General features: G+C 42.1%; 1 protein-coding gene across 9 annotated transcripts in view; it reads right to left on the bottom strand.

Moving 5' to 3' along the window:
• CACNB2 (calcium voltage-gated channel auxiliary subunit beta 2) overlaps window positions 1-19883 on the bottom strand; it is a 373095-nt gene that overhangs the window by 25006 nt on the left and 328206 nt on the right. For 6 of the 9 annotated variants that reach the window (XM_032880871.1, XM_032880873.1, XM_032880877.1 and 3 more), the window contains 6 exons: window positions 16066-16188; window positions 13905-14041; window positions 9867-9943; window positions 4595-4728; window positions 638-718; window positions 113-171 (listed from right to left, as the gene is read on the bottom strand). In XM_032880871.1, the coding sequence (XP_032736762.1) occupies window positions 113-171; window positions 638-718; window positions 4595-4728; window positions 9867-9943; window positions 13905-14041; window positions 16066-16188 (611 nt within the window). Of the gene's footprint in view, window positions 1-112; window positions 172-637; window positions 719-3897; window positions 3960-4428; window positions 4449-4594; window positions 4729-9866; window positions 9944-13904; window positions 14042-16065; window positions 16189-19883 lie in introns of all 9 variants that reach the window. The other 3 variants (XM_032880874.1, XM_032880880.1, XM_032880872.1) reach the window with 2 other exon arrangements.

Here is a 19883-nt window from a genome sequence, read left to right on the forward strand (position 1 = left end):
CCATACAGACTGCAGAAGGTAGTTTTCTCTTGCGATCACATGCCCTGTCCCACCCGGGTTTTGCCAACTTCACGAAGAAATCCACAAACTCCAGGATTTGGGGAATACTCACCGCCCTTCAAATCTGTGTTTTAAAAAATCAAACAACGCTTTCTGCATCATATCCGTGACCTGCAATTTTCACGCAATACATTAAGACACGGCAAAAATATTACTAATTACAACAAAACAGTTTCATCCCCAAGACTGTTTATCCCATGTGGATAGAGCACATGTGAGACTGCCCCATTCTCCCATGGCTGAGTTCTGATACAAGCACAATGAAAAAGGTGAAGTTCCCCAAATTTATCCCGATGTTTCAGTGACAGTACATGATGATGACGTCGCAAGTGGTTTCAGGCGCTCGCCATTTGATACCATTTCCCCAGAGTAAACTGAAGCTTAGCAAAAGGTCCCCAGCAACAGCCATCAAAACAAAGCATAACAAAACAGGAAGCAGTATATACCACAGCTTGGAAAATAACGTGTCTCGCTGCTGCAAGCTCTTTAAGCTTGAAATTCAAGAGGGAGGCGGAACCACAAAGCAAGTCAGCATGCGAATGTCAAGTGTAGTGCACTCCAGAGGGCAGACACCTACCTCGTACCCCTTCAGAGAAGGGCCCACCAAGACCACTGGTCGCATAGAAGGAACCACGTCATAAGGAGGAGTGTGCTCTGTCTGCAGAGAGAGATGAGAAGACTTCAGATGCTTAAAAGGCAGGGGAGACCTGAAATGTTCTACGTATAAATTATTCTTTCTGAACTGTGTAATAAGAGGCACCGGCATTCCAGAACTTTTTTTTTTTTTCTTTTACTTGCCTCTTTCCTCGATAAACCCAATCAAAGCTTGATGGGCTTATTCTCCTAAAGTTGTCAAGTTCCTGAATTGTCTATGGTTTTCTTGCTCTCCTCAAGAAAGACTACTAACCTAGCAGGAAGCAGGAAGTGCTGCTTTTTGAACAAAAACTAGTTGGAAGGACAGCAGACATGCCTCGTGCAGAGCAGGTGCTTTAGGCCTGATGGGAAGTTAATACTGCTTTTCATCTGCATCTGAGAGTTTCCTGAAGGCTTGAAGAATCAGGCCTAACATGGTTAATTACGGAGAAAAGAAAAGTCTTACTAGCTTTGCATCTTAGATGTTTGTCTTACCTGGATAAAACCTAATTTCAAAACATTCTAACATTCCTTACCAAAATACTTGAAAATCCCTGCTCTCCTCTGAGAGTTTAAGTCAACAGGCACGCCCGTTCCACTAAACAGTCATTAGGGTCACTATCATGGGTTAGTGACACATGGCTTTGGATTTCTGGTTTCTAGACCTCGGAACTTGAAAACTTAAAGAGGTAAGGTTTGTGTGTCTTGGAAGGAAGGCGGTTAACGTGGGATAACGTAGTCAAGCATGCTGCAGGGGCCTCAAAAGCTTCATTATCAACTTGCACATCTAATAGGCTTCTCTAGAGTGGTTTAGGTAATGTCTCTGTTACATAACTAATTCATGCCTTTCTTTCTCTTTTGGAAGAGTAAGGGGAGGAGCTAAATTATGGACCAATTTCTAAAACTTTGCAAAGTTTTCAGCTTTGCTGCTTCACATAAAATAAAATTTTTCAAAAAAAAAATCAGGTAACAACTTATCTGTTTGATAAATTTAAAGCTGGCTATTTCTGGTCGGCAGAAAATGCTACACAGACCCAAAATGACTTTTTTGAATGCAGAAGACAGAGATCAGGCCTTAAACATGGGGGTAAACAAATCACTGTTATCTGAATCTTTCTGCAATAAGGAGTGTCTAAAAAAATATATTTTCAGAATCACAGAGACCAAAAAAAGATTTTTTAAACTATCTTAAGCATTTGAAAAACTAACGTGTGAACGTAATTTCTGCACAGCCTGGTGCCCAAGAACATTTTACTGTTGCTTAAAATTGCCCATTACAGGGGTGCTTGGGTGGCTCCGTGCTGAGCATCTGACTCTTGGTTTTAGCTCAGGTCATGATCTCAAGGGTCATGAGTTCGAGCCCTGCATGGGGCCCTGTGCTCTGTGTAGAGCCGGCTTGAGAGTCTCTCTCCCTCTGCCCCCTACTCCCCTGTCGTCCCCTCCCTCTCAAATAAATAAACAATTTTTTTTTAAAATTATCCATTACAAACTTTCTGACTTCAATTGAATTTAACTTGCTTCCAGGGGTTGGGGGGTGGGGGTGGAGAGGTGGAGTTAAAAAGCATTTGTTTTAGCAGCTTCCATGTGAGATTTCATCCAGGGTAGCAGACAAATATATTTACAGGGGGCAGAAATAATGCTGTGACTGTGTGGTCCAATTTTAGTCCTTCAAATTTTACCTCGTATTCAAAATTAATTTTAATAGACACAAGAAAGGTAAGATACATTTTCAAACAGGGGGGAAAAAAAACAAACAAGACAAACATAATACAATAATAGCACAAACGCCACAAGCACCACTCTAAAAGCAACCTAAAACATGGAAAACAGTCTCATCCGTGAATCTCAGGTCGTCTCTTTGGTTTTGAGCTCTACATTGAAGTTCACCACATCATCATTAACAGAAGAATGAATACCAGTGCCGAAGGCATCATAAGCATATTTGTCCATGACATTGATACCACCTGGGATCATACTGACAATGTTTAGAAGCCAAGGCCTTATAGCTATTGAGTATAAGAATCCCTTTTCCATTATTGGAATTAGGAATATAAATTGCACAGCTACCAAGAATTTTCATTTGGAGTCTGTAAGTATTACGTGGCCCCATATTTTAGAGGTCTTTGGTTCCTTCGATCTCTGGCTGCCAACTAGAGAAACGTTACCCATGCTGGTCATCAATCAGCTTCTTATTCAATAGGGTAGCTACAGAAATTACCTTATTTGATGGAATATTGGTACTTTATGCCCTATGGATACCGACACCATCATTTTTATCTGCTCTTTCCCACTAACTTTATTTTGTTCCAAATCTTTAGCTGAAAAATCGTGATAAACATTTTTAAAGGCTGGGAATTTAAGGGTACACAAACTTCCAAAAAGGCATCTCGACTGACATAGTTTTGGTTCGTGTCACCGCTCTGGAAAGTCCAGAGTGTCCGAGTGATACTGATTTTCTAGGCATCAGTGCTCGAGCTCAGTCAAGGTTGCAGGATTGAGCTGCGCCGAGAAGATAGGACCAGAGGGAGGGGGGGCCCACGGGTGCGGGTGTGCACCAAGCTGGGGCTGTCTGTGTTAACACAAAAAAATCCAGGTTTTAATTTTTGGAGGGCCTATCTCTTGCGTTATAAAAGTAACCATCATTTATTAAAAAACAAAAACAACAAACTTCCCAGTTCAGTCTCTGACACCTCGTGGCTGGTTTTAGAGTTCCTCCATGTGGCAAAATGCTTGTGTGCAGGGGAAAAAAGACGAGGACACAGAGTTTGAGGCAGAGGAGGCTTTCCTCCCCACCCGTGTCACGATGTGGCTGCCCATGATTGTGCAGGACACAGCCACGGGAGGAAGGAGGATTCCAAAAGACAGTCCAATTGGCTCTGCAAAGTGGCGTGCAAAAACGAAGAAATGGAAATTGTTTGTGTGGGGCGAGGGTGAGGAATGTCCTTAAAAAATAATGCTTTCAAGCTACAAAATGGGTGAAAGGAAACAGACTAGGTCTGGAGTCAAGAGAGCTCAGGAACACCCTTGGTTTCCAGTCAGGGGACGAGGAACATCACCGTGTAGCATCTTGGCCGGCCAGCGGCAAAGGCGACCTACGCACGGCCACTGCCCCGTCATCCGACAGGTGAGATCCTGCGACCTGACTGTGACGGAGGAGGCAGAACATGGGGAGAGTATTTATAGATGACAATAGGAAAAACTCACAGTAAACCGCCAAAACAAGCCTGCAGTTTTCCACTGGTCTTGTTCATCTGCAGATTTTGCACCTAGTGGATTAGAAGTTTAAATACTGACTAAATTAAAAATTGAATACTTTTTTTTTTTTTTTAGTACAAGCTATGTATCTGGATATCACAAATCAGATTCTAATAATGGTTTTACTATGCTTCATAGAAGTTAAATTTCTGGAAAAAAAAGAAAGAGACAAAGACAGACAGAATAAGCATGCACAATAAAGGTGCATCATGTTAAGTCGTCAGTGTTTGACATCTGGGAGATGTTGAACCAAAGTCCCTCGGTGGTAAGATATTATTCCATCAAAAAGGATAAGTACTGTAATAGTGCCTTAACAGGTCACTCGCTGAATTTCGTCCGTTTGAAATGCATGGACTTCATTAGCTGTTTGACAGGTTCTTTTCTGAGGACAGAAATGACCGTGTTTTACCCAAACTGTGGGGCTTAATGCTAATGATGCCAGTGGCAGGATAAACACACCTTATGTCAACGTCAACTTACCGATTTCTGCTTCTGCTTAGCTACAGCAGCATGGAAAAGAAACAAAGAATAACACAGCATGCACGTTATTGGCTTCTCGAAAGGACGCAGACAGTCAACAGGACTAGAAATGTGACGCAGTGCAGGTGAGCAGGTGGACAGATGGGAGCTTGGAAGTTAATGTTACCTTCTTAAAGAAGGGCATTCTTTTCTCTTTGGAGTGGGGTGACGTTACACTGTTTGCACTGGGTTTAGGGGAGCGATGGTTGGCTTGAATATCATTTCCTTCTGCATCTAAGCCAGTAGCATCTATGTCTATAGCTATATACAGACAAACAATTCAAAAATCATCAGGGAGACAGGAGAGGAAAAACAGGTTATATAAAAAAAAAAAAAAGAAAATAAAACGAAAGCAAATAAAACGAACCGTAGTATAAGATCTATTGTGAGTGCTCTGCATGGTCAACAAAGTAAAATTCAAAGGGTCAGGCACGTTAAGAAGGCAATGCAATCAAACCTAACAAAACCACAAGAGCCCCTCACGAGATCCGTTGGCTCGAGCACGTGAGTTTTATGCTAGATCTCTTGACTGGTATTTTTAGAGCAACACTCTGTAGTTCCAAACAGAGTACTGACAGTTCTCCACGTCGACCGTGTGTGACCATGGCACAGAACATCTGGCTTCACGTCTCACGGTATCTTCAGCTTTTCGATCGTAAGCAACTGCACTGCAAACCGTTACCAGGCGCTGCCTCCCACTCCTTATTTTGCTTGGTTTTGTGTGGAAAAAAAATAATAAGGGCAAGGTGGAAAGCATCACTAAAACCACAACAGGCATGTGAGGGGAAGCAAGAATAGAAAAATCCCCAATTCGGGGCTACATGAGGCACATGGGTACAGGGAGGCTTCCGGGATGGGCAGGACTGAAATGATTTCGAGATGGTACGGACCCCCTCCGGCGGGCTGACTGGAAACTAGATAGAAACCTCTGGACCCCCCTCCCCGATCTCCAAATGAAACGAGTCTAATAAAAATGACATAATAAGGGGACTTCCACTGATCGATACGAAGCCTTATATAAATGCATTAAACCTGAGAGGCAGAGTGGGAGGGCACGAAGACCCCAGAGAAAATGGCACACGCCTCCTTGTCTGGAGAACGAGAGGTTTAGGTCTGTGGTTCAACATGCTTTCACTTTTGAAATCTTTTGTCTTGAAAACTGGAGTGCTTAATGATGAACTGTTAAATGCAAAAAAAAAAAAAAAAGCCATACTCTCATTTCCAGGTTTATGAAATATTTCTACCAGCAATTACTACAGAGTTTTATCCGCTGCAGAATCAGAGCTGGAGAGTATTTTGAGGATCACTTTCAACCCTCTTATTTTTAAGAGTGAAATGAGAATTCAAGAGTTTCAGGGACTTATTGTTGGCAAAAACCTCTGCAGAGCCAGGACTCGGAAGCTAGGCTCGGCGTCTTCGAGCCCCTGTCCCCGCACCTTGCTGCCCCCGCAGGTGAGCGCTCCCCATCCAGGCAGCCTTCCATCCTCAGCCCCTTCCTTCCCTCAGCCAAGGCGGGGCGGGGGGGGGGGTGAGTGGAGTGGGTGGGGGTGTGTGTGTGTCACGGCCTCACTGCCAGGATTCAGGAAGGGACCGCAGAGTGGAGCTTAGGAGAAAATTACGCTGTGGTTTAGCTGAGGTCACAGAGAAGAAAATCTACTCTAACAAATACCACAGTACATTCTGATAAGGAACAAATTACCACCCGGAAATAACCATTGGGGGTCACTGAGCAGCTCCCATCCCTGCGCCCCACAAGGAACATGCTAGTTCACACGGGCGCCCGCTGCTAACTTCTTCGATGGGGAGCAGATCACCTGACAGGCATCACATTATTTTTCAATTTTGAGGTTGTTACGGATATGAGGTGACTCAGCCTTTTGGAAACTAAGATCTCTTGCTTCATTGTTCTTTTGATTCATCTGAGGAGGTCGAAGGTGTGTGATGGAGTGATTCCCTGGCACTTGCACAACGCTGCTCGTATTGACAACTGCTCACAGAACGAGCCCATAGGATTCGCTCTCCAGGGAAAGGACTCACAGACTGAGTTAATTCCAGCTAGTTAGTTAGACTTACCTAGTAAACAAGACTTTTGTCTTTGTATCACCCACACAACGCTGATGTGCTGACAGGTTCAGCACCTCGTGTGTGACAGAAACACTCTAACTTGATGCTGACTTTTATCCAACGCTCTAATGTTCTTCCTACTGAATCCTGACTTAGGAAGCGTGTTAGTGTCTTCCTGGCTACAATGGAGAGGATCTGGGTGTTTTTCACTCTCTCTGAGGTTAGACCTTAACCAACATCAGGTAAGTTTCCCTTCTGGTGTTAACTTCCCATCTACTTTTCCCTTTCTCGTCTTTTCTTGGGCTTATAAAGGCCACCTTCAAGGGACAGTACTCCTGAGAGCATTTCTGAAACTGAGGATACCCACAAGCCTCTCCCAAGTTGACAGGGCATCAGCAAAGTTCATGCATTAGATTTTACAATTTGGTCCTTTAGTCTGGTGTGCTGTGATCAGTGGGTGGATTTAAAAAAAAAAAAAGTGTTATAGTAAGAGTGGAAATCCATAAAAAGCTTAGCTGTAATACTGCCCAGATGTTTGGCGACCCACACATAGCCTCAGAGCCCGAGACAGGTTTGAAATTTACCTATATTTGGACCCAAGGGCTCCAAAATCTCAAATTGAGAACTTTCCAATTTATTAGTTCTGTCTGTTGGTTAACATAAATTTAAAAGCATGGGTTCATTCCAAAACACAGAGAATTCTAAAGCATTTGGCCACTTACAAAACACATTAAAGGAATTTACTAAGACAGTTAAGAAGCATGTTCAACTCTTTTCATGGCTCCATGGACTTTATCGGACTCAGACGGTTGCCCCTTTGAGTCTGCGGACCTTAGCAAACATTTGTATTTACTTGGGAAAAACTACTTCCATAAATAAGAAAATGGTTTCCTCTATTGGTCCACAACAGAATGACTGTTCTATGTTTTGTGTTTTGTTTTGTTTTTTTGGTGGAGAGCCTTGACAACATTTTTTGAACTCTAATTGGTAACTTCATCTTAGATACTGGGTCCAGTCGAGGGGGGTGTTGGGGTGACCCGTGAAGGCATGCACATGTAGGCATGGGGTACGTGTTGTGTAATTGGCGATCACCCCATTACCCAGATGGGAAGTGGAAATTTTTCCTTTTCCCAATCCTTGAGAAACTCCAAGTATATTTCCTTTAGGCCAACGCTTGTAGTCTTCAGTTTAGCAGTGGATCAGGTGAATTGTAGGTAAGGCCTCTGGGAGATAACAGGGGAAAGTGAGGGACTGGAGGCCAATCAACACAGATAGGTTAGGTGGTTTACCCTGGAGGTAGGGGGGGGGGATCTTCTCTGTAGAAATTCTCTAAAGTTTTCCTTTAGAGAAGTTCTGGCATTGATATGAAAATGACAGCAGGTTCCGGATATGCCGGCTATAAATTCATAGTTGGCAAATGTCTCCAGTCCATTAAGTCACGTGTGTTTTCTGTTCTTGGTATTCAGAAAAGTTATTCTCAAGTCCTGTATCTGTATAAAACTTGCATCAAGTTATCGTAGCCAATAGTTTTAGTAATGGCAAACATCTGTCTTCAAAAGCAGAATGTTATTTTACAAGCACACTAAGTTACTCTTCAAAGCGCATGTGGCCTGTTCTTCTATTTCCAAAAGCATTAGAAGGCTATGGTATGGCTGAAGGAAATGGGAGCCTTTTCCTGGTCTACAGGAGTACCGCTGATCTCTGCGGCCCGGGCTGTGTAGTATCACCATAGGATGTGATATTTCCCCATTTCAGGACCCTGGTGACCGTCCTCTGGAGTCTCTGAGACAGCTTTGAAGATATATACGAAGTGTACAACTTTCTACCATCATCTCTGTAATTTTACATGCGTGAGAAGGAGCGGAGATAAGCTTCCCTTTGCCCTGTGCATTCAGCAAACAGCTCTGCTCCACCGACGGAGGGAAGACAGAAGCCTCACACAATCCCTAAATGGGTTTCAATTTTCATTTCAAACATACTATTTCACTTGATTCGGGGAAACTCAGAATTACTGCAAGTTGTACGTACATGGTATTTGAAATCAATACGCATCCTAAAACGATTCATTTCTTATTTAAGTGCTCAGATTTTGCACTTAAAAAGTTCTGTCATGGAGCGCCTGGGTGGCTCAGTGGGTTAAAGCCTCTGCCTTTGGCTCAGGTCGTGATCCCAGGGTTCTGGGATCGAGCCCCACATCGGGCTCTCTGCTCCGTGGGGAGCCTGCTTCCTCCTCTCTGTTCTGCCTGCCTCTCTGCTACTTGTGATCTCTGTCTGTCAAATAAATAAATAAAATCTTTAAGAAAAAAAAAAGTTCTGTCATGTTTATTAAGAAGGCTTTGATTGGCCTCTAAAAGCCACCAATGTTCAGGAATGAGGCGTGATCAGGAGTAACAGGGGAAGCCTGTTCTTAAGACAGGCCAGTTAGAGGGCAAGCACTTCCCTAACTTGTCCACAGATGAACACTCCAGCTTCCTCGAAATCACACAAGGAATCATTTCGCTCAAAATACTCTGCTGGCGAGTCCTTGCAATCTTACTCTGACTCAACTGTATCTCTTAGCAAACTAAGATTCGGATGATTATGGGCTTTCTGCAATTCTACCAATTAGTCTTCAATTTATACACAACTCCAGAATGGTGGAGTTGCCAGATTTCACAAAGAAAAATACAGTCAAATTTCAGTTTCAGAGAAATTTTTTTTTAACTATAAGTATTTCTCATATAATACACGAAAAAAATTATTCATTCATCTGAAATTCAATTTTAACTTGGTATCCTTCTCCACTGCCTTGGAGAGAAAACAGGAGTTACTCTTCCCACAAGTGTTTCTGTCTCTTTTCAATACTTCTACTCATCTCCTACATCTTCCACAGAGTCTTTGGGGTAAAGCTCATGTAAGGTCAATCACTCCATCATAACTTTATTCTCCTTTCCTTGCCTTTCGAAAGCTTTTATCCTTCTGCCTTTACTGAACATTGAGGCCAACAACACATGTTGCTCTGTCGCTGATGGTGGGCATTTGCCCGTTTGCTGCCCATGATGCTGTGCTGGGTACCACGGTGGGAGTGTGTGTGTAGGGATAAAAAATTAAATACATTCATCACTTTGGTCATCTAAACAACTTACAGTGAACACATGGACATTGTTCCTTTTTTCAAAGCCCTGAAAAAACTTCCCCATATTATTTCTTATTCCATGTAGGCACTCTTATTTCTGATCGCTTTTAACCCTTCTTGGGTTCACACAGGGATCCTGTATGCAGAGTCACACAACTAGGGGAGATCGAGGAGAGCATGAAATGCAGACTGCACCATTCTGCACTCATTGCCTACTTACCGGATGATGGCGGTGTAGATTTTCTGGAACTAGGGACTATGTCACCCAAACTGGATGATGAATTTCCTCCTGATTTACTGGAGTAAAGCAAAAATTTACATTACACCTGACACTTATTTCAGATATTCAAACATTTGTCTTGCTCAATAAATATGGTTAGTCATTGTGTTTCTACTGAACTTTAAATCTGTCTTTCCTATAAGGAGGCAAATAGTAATTTCCCAGTGGAGATTCCTGGGGGTACTTGAAACAGCCATGTAATAGTCTTGGTTTCAAATTCCTGGTTTAATTTTAAAAGGCCCTGAGAGAACGGAAGAGAACTAGGGTAATTTCTGCAGCCCTCACATTCTCTGCCAGCATCAGAGAAAGAGTGCAGAACTTTCCTTTGCTTCTTCGGCTGGTGACCCCCTGAAGCAGTGCCGAGAACCTCAAGGTTAACACCAAGATTATGGTTTTCTTCTTGTTTGGTTTGGTTCTTTGTCTTGGCTTGGTTACTTTTAGTGTATGAAGTCTAAAAGTACTCAAGCTTTCCTGAGCAACCTATAAAAGAAAAACACTGTCCTATGGAACTTGCTAACCTCTGCAAGATATACAGAGGAACAGGACAAACACGTGACACGATTTAACCCTCTAATAGCAATTAACCTTCAGAACGTGTCTCACGCGTGACTAATATGGAGGCTTCAACCTGGTTCATCGAGGCATGATTTGAAGAGCACATACTGTGAAACCACCAGATTCTAAAATTCGATAGTGTCTTGGAAACTTTAGACTTACCAGTAGACATTTATGTTTTTTTACCAGCATCCCAGCACGCTAAATATCCTAGTACTAGACGGCCACTTCACAGATGATGATGGGAAGGAGAAGCGGGGGATGGGCAATTTTGGCAAGACAGTCTTAGCGCCTAACACTTATTCTCAGAGCCAGCCCTGGGTCTAGCTGAAAGAATTTGCTACAGTGTCTATGCACCAAAGGGCCATGTTTAAGTTACATAAATATTAACATGAAAATATAAATTCCACTAAACGCCAGTAAGCAGGCTGAATTGTATTGCTTCTGTCTGGCATTTTAAAGCATAAAACAGACCAACATCACAAACTTAAAGCAGCTAGCAGGAGCTGCTGTATCTTTCTGAGGTTCTTAAGAGATACCCCGGTACATTTAACAAGGATACCAAACAGGATGCAAAATTAATAAAAAGTGGTATTGACAGAAGCAATTTCTGGTCGTTTTACAAGAATATACCCATTACACCAGGACCAAAACATTTTCTTTCAGAAGTTTTTTTTGTGTGTTTGGATTTTGTTTTTACTTTTTCTCAAGTCCCAAGTCTAATTTCAGTTCAAGCATGGGTCTGTTTTACATTCTCTTTGAATTTTAATAAAAGTCAAAGTATTATTTGGATTGTGCAAAATTTCAACAAACACCGCAAACAGCCAAAATGTTCAAAATGCAAATTTGCCCTTAACTTTTCATTCTAGGCAAATGCCACATTCTTGAGTTCTGCCCCCCATTTACTGTCTTTGATTTCTGCCGATTTTTGTAACTTAAAAATCAGAGTCTTTTTACATACTGCTGAATTCCGGTTATGTCCTCAAAATAAAACTGTATTTCGAAGATTAGAAAACAAATGTAAAAATTTCTAAAAGCAACTAAAAGTACCTTCACCGACCAAGGCAAAAGTTTAGGTAAAAAGGACAAGATACAGGACAAAATAAAATCAAGATAGTCAAGAGAAAAGCCATCCAGTTATAGGAAAGGCAATCTAGCTCTCTAGAGTAAGTTATGTTACTCCCCAAATGTAATTTATAGTCTTTTAAGGGGAAAAAAAATGCAAGAGCAAAACAGTCTACCCGATAGAGTAAATATCAGATGGCGATATGAGTAATGATCTGTTCTGTCCATGCTATACCAGGCCCTCGGTATGTGATGTGCACTGGAGCAGAGTAATCTGTCCGAGGTCACGCTACAGTCAGACTGAGCCAGTTTTCATCCCAATTCTGCTGCTTACTAGTTGTGCAGTCTTGGTCAAGGTCTCTGCCTTCTCCTTGCCTGCTACCCCGTCTGGGAAGTGGGGGCTCTAATACCTGTTGTTTCTACAAGTTCTTATAAAGCTGAGCCGATGACTCACATCAGCCCAGGGATGACCACATGGGAGGCAGAGGAAACCGTGCTTCCCTAACAATTTTGGCCATAATATCTCCCTTCCTACGCTTTGGGAAGTAGCTCTCCCTTCTTGGTTTGTACATGAATAAGCAGAGAAAGATATACAAGTGTATCTCTGAGAAAACCCATCCGCAATTTTCCATAATACATTCTGCAGAACACTATTCCAAAGACATGAACGAAGGAAGATTTAAGATCATTTTAGTATATACACGAAAAATATCCCCGTCCCAGTGCCCAGTTTCACAGTATACACTGATATAGTAAAGGCTCAGAAAAGGGGCGCCTGGGTGGCTCAGTCTGTTAAGCGATTGCCTTCAGCTCAGTTCATGATCTTAGGGTCCTGGGATCCAGTCCTGCATCAGGCTCCCTGCTCAGTGGGGAGCCTGCTTCTCCCTTTCCCTTTGCCTCTACTCCCTACTCCTGCTCGCACTCTCTCTCTCTCTATCTCAAATAAATGAATAAAATCATTAAAAAAAATAAAGGCACAGAAAGATCCTCAAAGTAATTTCCCTATTACCTAGTATTATCCTAAACTTACTTCACCAGGAAAACTCTTGAAAATGCCGAATTATCCTTAACAAATAAAGACAACACGAGCATCCCCAGAGATAACATCAAACCCCAACAACCTACATACCACCAAATTGAAAACAGCAACATCTATATCCCATGAAAATAAAAAATTTTCCACATAATGAGATTTTATTAGCTAGTACTGAGATACCAGTATCCACACAGAGAACAGAAGAAGACCCGATAAAGCTGGAGAACACTGGAAATTGTACGAATAGAATCAGATCTTCAACACCCCACAAGTCAGCTGCTCATGCTTTGTTGATCTGCCTGGATCTACTTTTATGGGACTACAGGCGTCTCGGTCTGACAGCTGCCAATAACCTAGGGGTTCATGAGAGCCAAATATGGGGATGAGGTCTCCAGAAAGGGAGGAGTTGCATTTGAATTAAAAGAACCCGACAGTTAACAAAATACTAAAGAAGATGGTTGGTCCAAACCAAAAATGATTTTCTATTTCACTTATTGCTGATGCTTGAAAAAAAAAAATTGTGCTAATGCTAAAGTATTACCTTTGACTACAAAGGATTTTGCAGCATTAGAGAAACAAATAAAATCTAAGCTAGAGAAAACAGAACCTAGCTGTTCACATCCCTTCCCCCAGGGAGAAGCAGGCTGTGTTCTCAGAAGTGTCTACGTATGGTTCAATTTCAAATTCACTCCATGTCTGAGTGAATTCTTCTCAGTCTTCCAGGGCTGCTTTTACAGAGGGGCACACAACTTCAAGACTCGTAGGAAGGATTACTCAGCCCCAGTGTATTCATAACTCATCCAATTGCTATCGCCAAAGGCAGTTTTAACTGGTTTCATACCGGGTTTCAACCCTGAAGTGCTTAGCAGCGGGTAGAACTGAAAACTCAGTTTCCCAAGTGAGGATAAAATGCACAGATCACAAGACCTGCTCTTGGCCAGCGACGCTGAAGACCGTCGTGTCTGAAACGCCTCCCCACCCCGCCAGGCAGCTAGCGACACTCGGCTTAGTCACCGAGGCTGCTCAGGGCCAGAATGTTTTCAGTAAGCGATTAGGACTTGAGAACAACGTCTGCACTGAAGCCCAGATTTAATACTTGATGCCTTTATTCTTTTTTTTTTTTTTGATGCCTTTATTCTTAATGAGAACAATTAATTTGATTCTTTCCCAAATAGGATGAAAATCAGACACTAGGATGCCATCACTAAACCATATCGCGAGTCCGCTTTTCAACACGTAATAAATACTGTGGGACACAGACAACACGAAGACACAGTTGACAATGTAATGTAGACTTTACACAAACACCGTTTTTCTCATACCTGGAGTAGAATTTCCCTTGCTTGGCTCTCTGTTCATGCTGCAGCCTCATATTTTCTAGTTTCACTGGGCTTGGGATGAATCCGATTTCACAGCCTTCTTTCACCAATCGCCCTATCCACCAGTCATTGTTAAATTTCTAAACACAAAATCAAATTTGTTTGCCATCAGTGCACAGAATATGTTAACTGTTTTATGTCTCTGTTACTGTTTATGTCTACGTTAACTGTTTTCGGTGGAGAGGGTATTATGGCAATTACGGTAAACTACGCCTCAACATCACAACTGAAGAAACTCTACTGGTTTCATGGTTGAGCACGTACGAGGGAAGTATTGTCAGTGAGCTCAGCGATCTCAGAAGGCAGGCTGGACCCTTCCTTCTCTTTCCTGCTACTGCTTTGAGACTAGCCTGAATTCCAGCGAGGCTCTTATAGGATCACCTCCCCTGGTTCCTTCCTACCAAGAGACCATTAGGAATGAGGGAGGGTGACAGACGCCTCTTCCATAATCAGATTACTTAAAAATACTAAGAGTGGTCGAGAAACACTGAAATCTACCTGAAATATCTTGTGTCAGAGCAAAATGCCCTTCTGTGCAAACAGGCTTCTAATTCCCGTGGCACGGGGTTCACAGAGGAGTTCTCCACTCATGTGGACACTGACAATTTCTCTCCTGCCGATGGAATATTTATCCTAAGTCTTTACGATTTGGTCTCACTTCTCTCAGTTGACTGGTAGCTTTCTAGTCTGTTCTTGAACATTTCAAAGATGGGCCACTCTGTTTTTCTTTTTCTTCCACGGTAGAACAGAGATCTCTCTTTAAGCAGATCACGGTTAGGGGACCACGGATTAGGGGACCATGGATTAACCTAACTTCCTGTTGTAAAGTCTGATTCCAGGCATGTCATTAATTCTGACAACATTTTCTCTCTTTCCTTCCCACCCAGTATTCATATCTCTTTCTAAAAGTTAATAAAATGGTAGGCTCTATATTCTCTAGGCTTGGTGCCTGGGTGGCTCAGTTGGTTAAGTGTCTGCCTTCGGCTCAGGTCATGATTGAGTCCCACATCGGGCTCCCTGTTCGGGGGGAGGGGGGGGCATCTGCTACTCCCTCTGCCTCTGCCCTTGCTCCCTCTCCCCAACTCCCTGCTCCTGGTCTCTCTCTCTAATAAATAAATAAAATGCTCAAAAAATAATAAATTCTCCAGGCTTTTCTTTTCCTACATACATAAAAACATTTTTGAGTCAAAACTGTACCTTTCTACCTCTTTACCAGTTTTAGAGGATGGCTTTATTTTTTAATAAATTTTTGTTATGTGAGTCTACCCTAAGCTCTTCTAACTGGCAGTCATCATCTCCTTTACTTAGAGCCCGCATCACAGGGAGCCCTGAAATTTACATACGCTCTTCGTGCCATATCATCCCTCAGGTGCAAGATGCTCCAATTCTCATTCCTGCAGGTCCAAGGAAACCTCATACTCACACACCGCGAACATCATTCAGGGGGAATTTCTGCTCTTTTCATACCATGTTCTGCACAGCAGGCATTTGATAAATGCTGATCCAAAATCAACCTTAATTAAGGGTGTATTTTTCCAGTGGATGGATATGAGTCATTGTTTACTGACAGGTGGAGACTTTCCACATGGAGATAAAGGGAATGTCCTGCTCGCTACTCCTTGCCTCAGTGGCTCCAATGCCTACATTCTCCCTTCCACTGCAGACATTTACCACCCAAGGAGGGCCCAGGCATTGTGGTCTGCGTTCAGGCATTGTCAGCAGAGAGGCGAGATCATGAGCTCTAGGTATTATTAACCCTCCCCAGATGGTTAAACTTGTGATAGACGTGAGCAGCCAAGGTTAAAAATTAAAAAGAAAGAGCACAGGTTATGCATAAAAAAGGATCATCTAGTCTAGTAATTCCCAATTTCTGGGTCACAGAGCCCAGGGGAGCCCTGAAGTTAGTGCAAGATGCCTGTGAGTTCTTTCTTCTTTAAAAAGTTTACATTTATATTAGAAAAGGTTAAGCGGTATTGTATCTGCAGGTGTTACACAAGTTGGGGGGAGGGGGGCACGCCATGCTATGTCACAGCAATAAGAGCGAAGAAACGATGTCTCGAGGTGAAAACTTAATGCAGGTAGAAATTCAAATCCTTTTCCTTACTTCTTTAACATGCAGAAAATCTTTTGCTTCGAAGGAGATGGCCATGCCTGGCACCGGGACATCATCTTCGTGGATTGCACTATAGCTGACATTTGTCCGAACAGCAAATGCAACGGGCTTTGTCTAAGAGGAAAAGAAAGGGAGAAAAAGGTAAAAAAATTATATATATATATATATATATATATATATATATATATACATACACACACATATACATATATATAAAAACAACCGAGCTCCTCCTTTTTTCTCCCCCATGATACCAACTAGCATACACCAAATATCTGCTGGTGTAGTTTTCTTCCACCTGTGTCCTTTATCACAAAATAGCCCGTTTGTATTCACGGTGTGGGAAATCTTTGCGCTCTGCGCCGCAAACCACCCATCTCTGAACCAGGGAAAGGCCACTGCTCTCTTTGAAGGCACGAAAAGTAATGAAGGTGAAGATGAAGTCCAGAAATATGTGTTTACAATGTAACAGCCTGTAGCCACTGGAAATCAGTAGATACACACAGAAGAATAAAATGCTCCTTCTTCTTTGGGCTCAGTGAAAAAAAGACCTAGTAACTGCCACTCCCACCCCCAAACAGCTACTTTAATGAATAATTCATGACATAATTCTAGGAAGTACAGCGTCTGGGGTGAAAAAATAGCCAGAGAATATGTCTAATTCATGGTTGCAGGGAATTATGAAATTGATGACCTTTAAATTTTTTTTTTTTTAAAGACTTATTCATTTGAGAGAGAGAGAGAGAGCTGCAGGGAGGGGCACAAGGAGAGGAGAGAGTCTCAAGCAGACTCCGCACTGAGTGCAGAGCCTGACGCAGGGCTTGATCTCACAACCCTGAAATCATGACCTGAGTCAAAACCAAGAGTTGGCCACCTAATCAACGGAGCCACCCAGGTGCACATAAATGACCTTTAATTCTATGAGTCTTCCTCCTTGAGTTCCATCAGCCATTGAAGATGGTCACATGAATGAAGCCATCCTTCATTATTTGACGCTTTGCAAATTCACAGGTTAAGTATTTGTCCTCTGTCTAGGCAATTCCTATTTATATACAAGGTGAAAAAACAGGTAAGCACAGAAACGGTGAAAAGAGGTGTTGTTTAACTGGCATTGTGTTTCTTTACATTGTGGACATGTGGACATTTTCCGAGTAGTTTCTCCCTATTGAAGGAGCTCTTCTTTGGCCTGGCTTGTCAGGGTTGAAAAATGGGGATTTGGAATAAGAGCCCCTCTTTATTTCCAAATTTTCCACAGTTAATCGGTCCCATGGGACTGTTGTCTGGGTTGAGGACCAAGCTAAGAGCCATGAAATCAGATCCATCCACAATATGCAGACTGAGAAAGGCTACCACATTCTGGATAAGAGCACAGTAGACATAAAGGGGACATACTACAGGAAATTTGATTCTTGGTAACCACTATGATCTTTAATGACAATGGTGCTTTTTTCCTTAAATGGAAATAGGGACTTAAAAAAAAAAAAGATTTTATTGGGGCGCCTGGGTGGCTCAGTGGGTTAAAGTCTCTGACTTCGGCTCAGGTCGTGATTCCAGGGTCCTGGGATCAAGCCCCACATCAGGCTCTCTGCTCAGCGAGGAGCCTGCTTCCCTTCTTCTCTCTCTGCCTGCCTCTCCGCCTACCTGTGCTGTCTGTCAAATAAATGAATAAAATCTTAAAAAAAGAAAAGATTTTATTTATTTATTTGTCAGACAAAGAGGGAGTGTGTACACAAGAAGGGGGAGTGGCAGGCAGAGGGAGAAGCAGGCTCCCTGCTGAGCAAGGAGGGACTTGATCCCAGGACCCTAATATCATGACCTGAGGCAGATGTTTAACCAACTGAGCTACCCTGGAGCCCGGAAATAGAGACTTTTTAAAAAGCCCATAATTCTACCACTGAAACACAATCCTTTTTTTAAAATTCTACCACTGAGGAGCACCTGGGTGGCTCAGTGGGTTAAAGCCTCTGCCTTCGGCTCAGGTCATGATCCTAGGGTCTTGGGATCGAGCCCCGCATCGGGCTCTCTGCTCAGCGGGGAGCCTGCTTCCTCCTCTCTGCCTGCCTCTCTGCCTACTTGTGATCTCTGTCTGTCAAATAAATAAATAAAATATTTAAAAATAAAATAAGATTCTACCACTGAAACACAATCCTTTTTTAAAAATTGTTATTTTTAAAATTTTAAATCCAATTAACTAAAATATAGTGTATTATTAGTTTCAGAGGTAGAGATCAGTGATATTCATCACTCTTATATAAAACCTAGTGTTCATTACATCACATGCCCTCCTTAATGTCCATCACCCAGTTAACCCACCTTCCCATCCTCCTTCCCCTCCAGCAGGCCTCGGTTTGTTTCCTATGATTAAGAGTCTATTATGGTTTGTCTCCCTCTCTGGTTTCATCTTGTTTTATTTTTCCCTCCATTCCCCTCTGATCCTAGTTTTGTTTCTTAAATTCAACATGAGATCATATAGTTATCTTTCTCTGATTGACTTATTTCACTCAATACCCTCCAGTTCCAACCACGTTGTTGCAAATGACAAGATTTCATTTTTTGATGGCTGAATAGTATTCCACTGTATATAGATAACACATCATCTATCCATTCATGTCAATGGACATCTGGGCTCTTTCCATAGTTTGGCTATTGTGGACGTTGCTGCTATAATCACTGGAGAGCAGGTGCCTCTTCGGATCACTACATTTGGGGTAAATACCTAGTAGTACAATTGCTGGGTCATAGGGTAGCTTTATTTTTAAGTTTTTGAGGAACCTCCATACTGTTTTGCAGAGTGGCTGCACTGGCTTGCTTTCCCACCAACGCTGTAAAAGGGTTCCCCTTTCTCCACATCCTCACCAACATCTGTCGTTTCCTGACTTAGTTTTAGCCATTCTGACTGGTGTGAGGTGGTATCTCACTGTGGTTTTGATTTGTATTTCCCTGATGCCGAGTGATGTGGAGCACTTTTTCATGTGTCTGTTGGCCACTTGGATGTCTTCTTTGCAGAAATGTCTGTTCATGTCCTCTGCCCATTTCTTGACTGGATTATTTGTTCTTTGGGTGTTGAGTTTAATAAGTTCTTTACAGATTTTTGGATACTAACCCTTTACCTGTAAAGACATTTGCAAATAACTTTACCCATTTGTTGATTGTCTTTGGTTTTCTCAACTATTTCCCCTTTGCTGTGCAAAAGCTTTTTATCATGATAAAGTCCCAATAGTTCATTTTTGCCTTTGTTTCCCTTGCCTCTGGAGACGTGTCTAGCAAGAAGCTGCTGCGCCTGAAGTCACAGAGGTTGCTGCCTGTGTTCTCCTCTAGGATTTTGACAGGTTCCTGTCTCACATTTAAGTCTTTCATCCATTTTGAGTCTATTTTTGTCAAACCCAATCCCTGATAAAGTGATGGTGCTTCCATTTTTTCTTGAAACTTCTTTAAATATAATAGATTTTACTCCCACACCTACAATCATATTTCACTTTTATCCAGTGTTTAAAGTAATATACTATTTATGTGATATGCTTTTTAAATCTACCACTTAAAAATTCTTCCAACCATTCACCTTTTTTGCTATGTAGGTTTATAAGTTTTTTTCACTGATAAATATTCTACTTTGAAAAATCTTTATACAAAAAGCCTCTTTCTATTTAGAATTCTTTCCTTGGGACAGATTCCCAGAGGTAGCATGAGTAAGCCATGAGTTAGCAAGACCTTCTTAAATTCTATTCCAAACTACCGTCCAAATGGGCACCATTTTAAAATGCAACCAGCAGTATATGATGGTGCCCTTTAAAAGAAGACATAGTCTTAAT

Source organism: Lontra canadensis, unplaced genomic scaffold, assembly GCF_010015895.1.
Source record: "Lontra canadensis isolate GAN:19392208 unplaced genomic scaffold, GSC_riverotter_1.0 scaffold72, whole genome shotgun sequence".
NCBI lineage: Eukaryota > Metazoa > Chordata > Mammalia > Carnivora > Mustelidae > Lontra > Lontra canadensis.